Here is an 11,193-nt window from a genome sequence, read left to right on the forward strand (position 1 = left end):
CCTGAGGTTATTTGTTCTGTCTGGGAGCACCCTTGTGTAACATTAAGCGCACATGCTCAGAGCCTGAAATACAGCTATGTGAAGTGGTGAACTGCTTACTTCTTCCTGCTATTTGTTTTAAATGTTTTGTTTGAAATTATTCTAAGTATTTTTTTATTCTAAAAAATGTTTTATAAAATCAGCTACTACAAATATGTAGAACTTTGGTCATAATTTCATGCAGGAATATATTACAGGATATAAATGAGAAGAAATACTTCATTTCAATGCAGGAGCTTCTGAACTCCCAGCACTCCATGTTAGAGATTTCCAGATAATGGCAATAACAGTCTGTAATGTAGAATTGGACACATTTCAAATCACTGTGAACACCTGTGCAGCTCAAGTTCATTTTTTTCTAAGTGTAATCTACATTAAAAAAATCACCAAAAAATATGAGTGCACTCCAGCAGCAAGTTTTTAAAGTAGTAGTGACTGTTCAGGGATTAAACTGATGTGTTTGTTTTCAGCTGTCCCTTGATCTTTACTACACAGAAGATGAAATTTATGAACTTTCATATGCACGAGAGCCTCGAAGTCACCGAGCTGCTGTAAGGGCCTCTACAGATTCTTAAAAAAGGAGGGCTTTTATGAGTGATTGTAATTTAAAACCAGGATTTTTTAAAAGAAAATTTTATCTCTTGCATTCAATTTAGTATTTTATTTTACTATATGCTAAATTGAAAACATTTTAGCTTTGTAGACTGAGTGAAATCTATTAAAGCACAAATTGTTTGGTTGATGATGAAGTTTAAAATGGAATATATGGCATGAGTTGACACTATATAAGGTTTTATAATATGAACACAATGACAAATGAAGTTGCTCTATAGAGACACGACATCAGTCTTAATCTTGGCAGTTGATACTGTTTTATTCAAATGGAAAATCTTATATGATTCAAATGATGAAACCCATGAATGTTATGTGGTAGTTTTGTTCCTGTTTTATTAATATGGAAAAGATGGTGATTTTACAGGGCTGTCAGTGAACTGTGACAATTTAAGGAATGACTGCTCTTTTGAACAGTTCAAGGAAGAGCTTAAGCACCATGTAATTATCAAAAGAATGATGTTGGGTCCAACAGGTCATTTCTGCAGTCTTGTGTCACATAGTCCACTGTCACAAATGGAAAAAGTGTAATACTGAAAATCTTTCCATGTGGTAATAATGAAGTTCCTTTCAATTTTTTAAGCCTATGACACCTTCCAAACCACCAGTAGTTGCAGACTGGGCTTCAGGAGTGGCCCCAAAACCTGATCCAAAAACCATCAGCAAACACGTTCAGAGGATGGTAGATGTAAGTAAGGTTGGCCAGTGTACTTCATACTATTGTAAACATTTATAGCCTTAATCTCAAGGTATGAGAAAATATGGGGATGGGCCTTCTGTGCTCACAAACAGATACTTTTGCCTACCTGTAAATAGCAGCAGCAGCAGACATGAGGCAGGGGTGGAAATTCCTTCAGGGGGTGAAGGGCCATCAGGAGCTGGGAATGCTGGTTTGTGCATTTGCAGAGCCACGCTTTCAGGGAGCCAGGGAATACATTTTTACCAGGGCCTCCAACATCATGTTACTGATGCAGAGGCCTCTCAGTGGCTTTGTTACACACAGCAATTGTTTTTCGTTTCCTTTTGGGTCCCCTGCTTTATGGGAAACAATTAAGGTTCTTGATTCCAAAGCTGATAGAGGTAGAGATGTAAAGAGTTTGTCTTTGCTTACCTGCTTCATTGCTTTCCTGTCTAAGCACTTCTAATATTGTGAGGCATCCTTTGATACACACTGTTTTGGAATATATTTCTAAATTTATTCTGGGTGTGCGCCTTGCCTTGCAGCAGTGACAAACAGTAATACATTCCTCAAGTGGAAACAGGTATCTGCCTGAAAATTCTGCCCTATAACTGATTTTCTCATAACGCTGTCCCAATGAAATAAGCTAGGCAGCTGCACTCATTTGGCTACAGAAACCACCATGGAGACCACTAATTGAGAGCATTAGTACAAATTGTATATGTGGGCCTGGACAGAATGGTCTTAAAGCAGAAGTAAAAAATAGCTGTCATCGTGTTGTGAAGCTTTTAGTCCAGCCTGTAGTGACTTACCAATGTTTTGCTGCAAACCAAAAAATCGTAATGCTTTTTTAGTCTCAAGCAAAAAATGCAATTAGGCTGTTGCACTGTTTAATATACACTGGGAGAAGATGGGAGATGAGATCCATGAATAATGTGGAGGCTTTCTAAAGTGGTAATTGAGACCATCCTCATTATAAACTATTACACTCTTACCTTGCACAGTCTGTCTTCAAGAATTATGACCATGATCAGGACGGATACATTTCCCAGGAAGAATTTGAAAAGATTGCTGCCAGTTTCCCATTCTCGTTTTGTGTAATGGCTAAGGACTGGTGAGTGCCTGCTTATCAACTTTATGGCATCTGTTTTGGGAGAGATTTAGGGGGTTTTGTGTTTAAGTTGTACTTCATCATTAGGGTGTTGAAAGCATCCTCTTCAAGCACAGACAGAAGTGAAAACATAAATGACAAAAGCATCTTCTAAACATGTTGTGAATGACCTCTTCATTTGCCTTACAGCAGTGGTATCCAAGCTCATTTAGAATGGAAAACAGACGATAGAAAAAGAAACTTTTTTCAAATTATATCCACTATATACTGCTAAAGAATTTTCCTATGATAAAGCTGTCCCTTAAAAATAGAGAATTGGCGTATGTATATTTTGATAACATCAGGAACATTTTTCTTAACATATTAGAGCATGGGAAAATACAGTAGTGATTATTCAGAGGTTTACTATGAAGTAATTTTGAGGTTGCATCACATGTGCAGACATTCCATTTATCCTGTCAGTCTGCAGTTTAAATGTGTAGATCAGCTTCTGTATACTTTGGAAGCAGTTGGCAAGATTACTGAGATCACTTTAGCTTTTTGTGCATTAAACTATTGCTATTATAAAATGTGAAGGAAAAAGATACTTAATTCTCTTTATGCATTTGGCAAAATCTAAGTCTCACAAACAACTTTTCTTGTTTGTTTCCAGGGAAGGTCTGATTAGCAGGGATGAAATAACAGCTTACTTTATGAGGGCTAGCTCAATCTATTCCAAATTGGGACTTGGCTTTGCTCACAACTTCCAAGAGACCACTTACTTAAGGCCCACTTTCTGCGACAACTGTGCTGGATTTGTAAGCTTACTTTTTAGTAAATTATGTTAACTTTCTTTGGAATTATGACTTTTTATCTCATAATTGCCTTGTGTCATATACAGAAATGGATCTTTATAAAACATCAGTGAACACCAGACTTCTGCCTCTGTAGATGTTTAAGGTACCCTTTTCTCCCCTCTTGGCAGTGTCAGTATGTTTAAACATGGTTCATATTTTGTGGGGTTTGGTTATGTCACCAAAAGCAGTCTCAGGCAAGATTTCCAAATGCAGAGCCTTCCACTCCTTGGGGCTGCTAGAATTCATGTCCTGATACAAACATGACATGCCTCTGCCTGTAGCATGGAAGGTTTCATACAACTGACCAGTGTTGTCCTACCAATCTTCTATTCAGCTGAGATCAGACAAGGGTGCTGAGACAGAAGAATTCTCCATCTACTCCAGCTCCACAGCTTCTTGAGGAACTGCCACATCTGCTGATGCTGATGCTTGAGCTAATTCAGAAGATTAGCTCAAGATATTTTGTTTGTCATTGAGACACATAAAATATTGTTTACGTTATGGTAAAGGGGTAAATAGTTCTATTTTGACATTATGATTAGAAGTGCAGAAAAACAAGATACTCTGCAAGTGCTCAGATCTTAGAAAAGAGTGGAGCTTTTAGTGTGGTTTTTATCTGGGGGTATCAAACATGCAGAGAAATATATTAATACGTAGGCTTTTTCTTTGTTTGTTTCAGCTATGGGGAGTCATTAAACAAGGATACAGATGCAAAGGTAAAGTACTTTATTCTTTGTTAATTTTAATCTATAATTGATAGGGAATGACAAAAACCTGTGATCATCCTGAGATCCATGGCTGTATCTACAGACCCATTTAATCTGACCTCCCAGGGAGGACAGGACTGATTCAAGAATAGTGTGACAGATACAAGAAATGCAGAGATGAAGGGACTTGTAACTGACAGCTCTTATGCTTTGCAAGGCATGACTGAATTCAGAGGGTTTGGGAACAGACCCTTGGACAAAAACATCACCACTCTGTGAATATTGTGCAGCATATTCCTAAAATCTATTTTGCAGTTTTCTTCCTCATACAGGTGTCAACTTTCTCTGCAGCTCCTACAGTCAGAGCCCTTATGTGACTGAATGGTGCCATTTTGTACTTTCATAATGAAAAGGAGTTTTAGGCATGTATAGCAAAGGGATGTTGTTTTACAGATGTATGTTGTTACAGGTAATGCATGTAGAGAACACCAAAGAAGGCTTCTTGCTTCCCAGGAGGGCAGTAGTGCTTAGATGCTACACCAGAGCCACTGAATCATGCAAACATTATTTTGTTTACAGACTGTGGGATGAACTGTCACAAGCAATGCAAAGACCTGGTTGTGATAGAGTGCAAGAGAAGACCCAAAACTTCAGTTGCAGACAGCAGCCCAACATCTGCTCTTGCTTCAAGCCTCTGCCCAGTAGGAGTTAAAGAGCAATTCCATGGTGAGAAAAGATCCAAATATGTAGATAATATTTCCTTTCTTTGCTCCTTTTTCTTTTAAAGCTGTTGTACAGCATCCTTTTAGGTTTTGTGAGTTAACTGCAGTGTTCTATCTACATAGAAACTAGAAACAGGTGTGTATTAGCTTTTATCAAGTAACACCGTTCCTGCTGTAGACTAAGGATGGACTCCCTTTCTGGGAGATCTCTTGTCACACTACACAGTGTATGGTGCACAAATTCCACCAAATAAGGGGTAAATCTTCTGCCAGACTCCCATGAGAACTTGATGCCTTGTGACATGAAGAGTTAACAGACTTCCTTAACTCTCTCACCTTGTGACAAGCAAGTCTTGCTTTTTAGCAAGTTGTAATATTGACTTCTGCACTGTTACAATTCTGACTCACATTTTAATGTGGAGTTTATAAAGGCAGTTTTCCTGTGTATCCGTGTGCTAGGAAAAGCAACAGCTAATTATTGTCTTTATTTTTCCACTTCAGTAGCTGAATCTCTAACTCCTATCCATCTGTGCATCTTCTACAGAATTGGAACTGAAAAATCTACACTTCTCTGTTCTTTTCTCCTTATATCAAACAAACTGTATAAAATTTTCTGTGTAGTCTTCCAAAGAAGGAATGTTGTCCTTGAAAACACCAGGCTACTTCTGTTTTCATTTGATGTTCCAACTCTTTGCATATTTGCTTTCTTTGAATTTCTTTCCTGTTCTTTGCCGGTATTTAATGTTCTTCAAATCTGCTTCCTGCCACTTTGATTATCAATCTTTTGTGTTATATTTAAGACTCATACTGCTGGATTCCACCTTAGGCTTCCTGTTAGCATATATGTAGAGCTCAGTGCAGCCCATTTCTCTTGACACTATGTGCATCTCTGTGATTGTGTCTGAAATGACTGCAGCACTACGTAATAACCACCTCTTACCCAGATCCGAGTTTTTCTCAAGCTGACCTTGATGCCACACCTGTTTTCTTCTTACTGATCCATATTTGTGTTACTGAGACAGGGCTAAGAGTTGTTTCAAGGGACACAACATTGAGAAACTTCTAATGACATCTATTTTGGAGAGCAATGAATGTAAAAGTCAGTAAGGAATAAATGCTTTATTTATTAAAACCATGTTTAATTACCATGCCTCCTGTTTCTCCTTTTCTGGGAGAAGATCTTGCCTTAATTTACCATATATATTTTAAAGGACAAGAAGAAGGATCATTCACCTTTCCTAATGGAGAAGTAGTGGAGCACAGTGAGGACAGCAAGGATCGAACCATTATGCTCATGGGTTCCTCAGCTCAGAAAATCTCAGTGAGACTGAAACCAGCTGTGATTCATAAAAGTACACAGACTGATCCTGTACTGCTGGCTGGTGATGTGTCTCGTAAGCGGAGAGAGAAGAAAGAGCACAGGATGCCAGAGAATCCTTATCTCCAGGCAGCCCCAGCATCCTCCACGTTCCCAAGCCCAATTCTCGGCCGCCGAAGGGCATTTGTTAAATGGGAGAACAAGGACTCCAGCCACAAAATGAAGGAGGAGCATCACAGCTGTAAACCTTCATACCAGGAACTTGAGCAGGTACTTAGATGATGGAACAAATTCTGTTTTACACAACAGTATGGTCAAGTGGTTGATGTGTGGGGGAGTGGCTGGGTGGCAAGGTGTCACTTCACTCCAGTGATAGCCAGTTGCAGTTGAACAATCCATGAATGACATCATAAAGTCTTAGCCACTTTAACTTCCAGCAATGCTTTATTTAAATGATAAATTTTAGTGTTAGTACAGGGCTTTGAAGACATTCACACTGATCCCTGTCTGTTCTAGAATGTGAACATAATCCAATCACTCAGGACAGAATGTTGCTCCGTAAAATGAGGAACATTGTTCTGAATTTCTTCCTGATTTTGGTGGCCTCTGCTCCCCCAGGTGACAGGATATGTGGGGCTGAGAGGGTAGGGAGCTCTGCTTTTATTCAACTGACAGATGTAAGGACCACCAAGAAATTTTGCTGTGGACAGGATGCTTCTTGCTAGATTTCACCTGCATCAGCCCCATTGTGTCTCAGCTTACTCTAAAGTGCTCTGACACAACAGCTATTCATAACACTGTGTCACCTCAAACATGGGGCCCAGGTTCAGGTTTGTACAAACACCTCTCCAGACAGATTAAAGAGACTGTTGCAATTCCAAAGGTGCAATTAATGGACAGATCCAGCAATAATTATGAGGAACAAAGACTTATTTTCAGACTTTTTTCTCAATATTTATCACTATTCTGTGATGACCACAGGACCACAGTCTAATCTTAGAATGATGACTATAACTTTCAAAATATCCCTTGGTGCTGATAAAGTGAACTCATGTTTTATCAAAGATGAGTGGTTTATTAAGACCAAGATTAAGACAATCTTCCAGTACAAACCACTTCCCTTTCAATCAACAGTATATTCAATACAAGGATGTGAAGCATGGATGTAACTTGTAAAAATGTATTCTTTAAAATGTCCCATTCATGTGAGCCCTGTAATTTACACTTGCCCTTGCTCCCTCCTTCTGACCTCAATTACTAAACACCAGATGATGTTATGAATGAATGGCTTCTGCTACATCAATTTCTGCAGCAGTAGAGTGGTAAAGTGTGACCTGTGTTGTTGTTTCCCCAGACTGCTGTTGTTATGAGAAGTGCAGTGGAGGGTGGATAAGTGCAGGTTGTGGACATGAGTCAGATACCAGCTGGTGGAAAGATGTCAGAGTATACAGGAGGGTAGAGCAGGGACTGTGGAAATATTCAGATAGGTTACTGGTTCTGATGAGAGGTACACCAGTTTATTTTTATGGCAGTCAACCTAAATATACAACCAGACAGTCCTCAAACAATTGCACAATAAAATACAATTCTCTATTTTTTTTTCTTGTTTGTTTAGGAAAGGAATATTCTAAAGGCAGACAATGAAGGCTTAAAGATCCAGCTGGAACAGGCACACAAAACAATTGAGTCTCTCACAATCCAGAAAAGAAACCATGTAGTTGACAGTCTACAACACAGAGACTGCTCCTAGCAGATGAGAGGAAAATCTCCCATGGAATGGAAGAAAGTAAGACTGAAAGAGGGGCTCTGATAAAGCTGCTTACCAAGTGAACTGGAGAGAGAATCTGAAGGATATTAAGCAGAAATGTTGTCTTTACTACATTTCTCTTTTAAACATGCACTCCCAAATATATAAAATAATTTTGACCTTGTAAGGTAATTTAGCATTACCTGTGCAATGAAAACAGTATCTTCTGGGTTTGCTTTTAAAAGAAGTGAGAGTGTTGCTGAAGTCTCTGTTCATGTTGAAGACCATATTGATTTCCCAGTGACTTACTTGGCTGCCAGCAGCACACCTTACTGTACAAATGTTCTGACAAAGTAGATCTTCATAAGACTGGGTCACCTCAAATTTGGCCCAACTCAGTTTTATAGAAACAAATGTGTGATAAAGCTGAGTAAGTAAAACTATAGAAAAAACTACATTAAGAAAAACAATTCCTTCTTGGAGCTGAAACCAACTAAAGACATGAAGTGAACGGTCACATTTAAATCCAAAAATTAACAATAAAATTTAAGTAGCTAAGCTAGTGATATTTGATTGATCCACACACTTTAAGATAAACTGACAGTTTTTAAAAACATCTTTCAGAGCTTTAGAAGTTCTGCTGCTCAAACATTTACCTTTATTAAAGTAACAGAAGTGAGACGATAGAGACTTTGAATACTGCTTCCATGCCATGACTTGGAAGATTTAGTTCCCCTTATTTGGCATAAGGAGTAACTTGTTGTCCACATACAGTAGATATGGAACAAGGTTGATTATATTTCTCTCGCATCAAAGTAGATGCCATTGTTGAGCAGAATCTTTAGAGCCATATTATGAGGGAAACTGTAACTGAGCAATCCCTGTGCAATAGCTACTGTATTTCAGAGCTCCTAACAAGATTTCTCCATTTTCTCTCTCCTGGATTTCACATGCACTTTACTTTAAGAGTCAAGATGAGTGTGCTCCTATGTCTGTAAATTTTGTATAGTAAACGGTGCGAGGGAGGTAACTTAAAGACACAAAGTGTATATATTTTTAAGAGAAAATAAAGTCTTTCAAGTTACTGATAAATCTACTTGTCAGAATAGCTGATTTGAAAATTCCATTTGCATTCCAAGAGGATCTGTATGCTTAGAGTTGTATATTTGTCATCACACATACAAACATCATAGACAAAGACCACTTAATGCTCAACACTTCTGAGTTTCCAGTTCCATTATAGATTGAAATTTATAATGACAATAGCATCTGTGCTTTGTGTTCAAAGTGGCATAAATATACATTCCATCCACAATTTACAGTCAATACCAAGTATATGGATGCTTTATTTATAAAGTTAATTTGAAAGTATTTGCCAGTTTAGTGATTCAAAATTGCTTGGAAATTGGATTGTGCTTGCAACTCCATGTGTAAGTAAAAACAAATGGAAGGAAAGACTAGTAGTAGTAGATTTTCTGTAACATTACTGTAAATAACTGAAATGCATAGGAAAAAAACAGCTCTGAAGATGGTGCAGCTTTTTTCAACTCATACACTAAGCCTGAATTATTAACAAGTAACATAGAATTGCACTTTGGTCAGTGAAGCAATCAGAATGGCTGTCAGGTCATGTCTGCAAACTTGGTTTACCCATTTTCTGTGAGCTTCTTGATTTTGTCCTCTATTCAGGGAACTACAGCAAGATGTATTTCTAATAGGCATTTAACAAATAAAAGTCTGTTTCTACAACTATTAAACAAGATAAAGGTTGAATATATTTTCACTTATTTAAAAAATAAGTGGAGGAGCAGCTAAGACTCATAAATCTTACTGTACAGCCAATGTAAGTGCTCACTGGTGGTCTAAACTCTGGATTTGAACAGAATTTGTGTATATACTTTGTCTGTGATGGAATTTGGAGATCATGAACAAAACCTCATAGTTAAACGGAAAATTCTCTAATATCAGCAGCTGGTCCAAAGGTTACTGTGTAACTAGCTACTTAATACTCCAAACTGAATTATGACCACAGATTTGTACAGTTCTAAGTGCTAACCCAAAGTTTCTCTGTGAAGTTTGCTTGTTCAATTTGAAAGATTTAAAAGGGCTTTGTTTGCAGGAATGTCTTACAGAACAAGCGAGCAGTGCTTCATGTGTCCTGAAACTTCCTGCTTCAAAGAAGTCAGTTGATACCTGGATAACTTCAGAGCTCTCTAAGTACCTTCAGGTTCTCTGTTTGCCCAAAGCCCCTAACAATTATCTCCTTCCACCCCACCTTAACAGTGGAACCTGACTACAGGGAAACTCTTAAAACTGGCAGTGCTACCCAGACAAAAATTACGTGCCTTTGTGTTAATCTTCAAGCTGCTTTATGTTAGGAAACTAAGAGACACAATTAGAAGTGCTGTTCAGAAGTTATCAAACAGTGATACTGAAAGTTATCTCATGGCTAAGTCAAAAAGAAACACTCACCTCTTCCTTCTCTAGGTCCAGCTCTGCTTACAAGGAGGCAGAAAGAACAAGCACCATTTCCCGTTCGTTTAAGCGTGAATTCTGATTGTTAAAAGTACACAGATTGAGTAGTATCATAATTAACAAGGCAGGGCTACTGTTCATATTGAGGTTAAATACAATTGCTTTTAGATTAGCTCATATATGTTTTGGAAATACGTTTTTGTTCTAGCAGCATGTGTTATTTTGTTGTAACTGATCTCTATGGCAACTTGAAAAAGTTCAGTGCTGTCCGAAAAGATTGAAGAAGTGTACAGATTGTAAAGATTTTATATAAATTGTAAGATTTTGGTTTAATATTTATAACAGAAAAATATTAAAATTGCATTTCATGCCACCTCTGATTTTGTATCTCCAAGAAATCTATACAACCGATACTCATCTTCCTTGACTGTTATCTGAGACCCTTCTGCAGCATTAACCTAGTGCCCGTGTCTTAGACCAGCTTCACCTTCTCCGAGCCTTGGAATGGTGCCTGGGAAACTTGGGAAGCTAGGTATTTGCACATTATTTGTTGGGTATTTTACTGGCTGACACAGTGAAAACACTGTGTTGTTACTCACTGTTCCAAGTATTACAAAGCACCCATCTTCACTATCATATCCTCTTACTTTTGTTAAGAATGTTAATTTTGAAGATTTCACAGCACAGTAGCCAAGTTTAAGCAAGGCTTCTGTTGTGTCTGCTAATGCTGCCTGCTGTTGCACAGGCAGTACTGTGGCACCCTAAAGACTTGCTATTTACCTTACAGTAAACTTCAAACTACCACATCCTAAATTGGTTTTTATATAGGGAAATGGGCACCCACTCAGTTACCTTCAGTGATGAGAGGGAAGACACAAGAGGTGAAACTCCTGTTTGTATGGCAAATCTGCTCTACGGTCTTATGCAAAACAGGTCGTGGGTTTTTT

At 38.1% G+C, this 11,193-nt stretch overlaps 1 protein-coding gene across 2 annotated transcripts in view; it reads left to right on the plus strand.

Annotated features, from left to right (window-relative positions):
• The window catches only part of RASGRP1 (RAS guanyl releasing protein 1), a 37,262-nt gene extending 26,636 nt beyond the window's left edge, over positions 1-10,626 (plus strand). The window contains exons 10-17 of one of the 2 annotated variants that reach the window (XM_059474504.1): positions 510-590; positions 1,235-1,339; positions 2,335-2,444; positions 3,094-3,238; positions 3,957-3,993; positions 4,564-4,710; positions 5,918-6,294; positions 7,640-10,626. In XM_059474504.1, the coding sequence (XP_059330487.1) occupies positions 510-590; positions 1,235-1,339; positions 2,335-2,444; positions 3,094-3,238; positions 3,957-3,993; positions 4,564-4,710; positions 5,918-6,294; positions 7,640-7,774 (1,137 nt within the window). In that variant the 3' untranslated portion in view covers positions 7,775-10,626. The remainder of the gene's footprint in view (positions 1-509; positions 591-1,234; positions 1,340-2,334; positions 2,445-3,093; positions 3,239-3,956; positions 3,994-4,563; positions 4,711-5,917; positions 6,295-7,639) is intronic. The other variant, XM_059474505.1, reaches the window with a different exon arrangement.
• The last annotated feature ends 567 nt before the right edge of the window (positions 10,627-11,193 follow it).

The sequence above is a fragment of the Ammospiza nelsoni genome, chromosome 6 (genome assembly GCF_027579445.1).
Source record: "Ammospiza nelsoni isolate bAmmNel1 chromosome 6, bAmmNel1.pri, whole genome shotgun sequence".
NCBI classification, from domain to species: Eukaryota; Metazoa; Chordata; class Aves; order Passeriformes; family Passerellidae; genus Ammospiza; species Ammospiza nelsoni.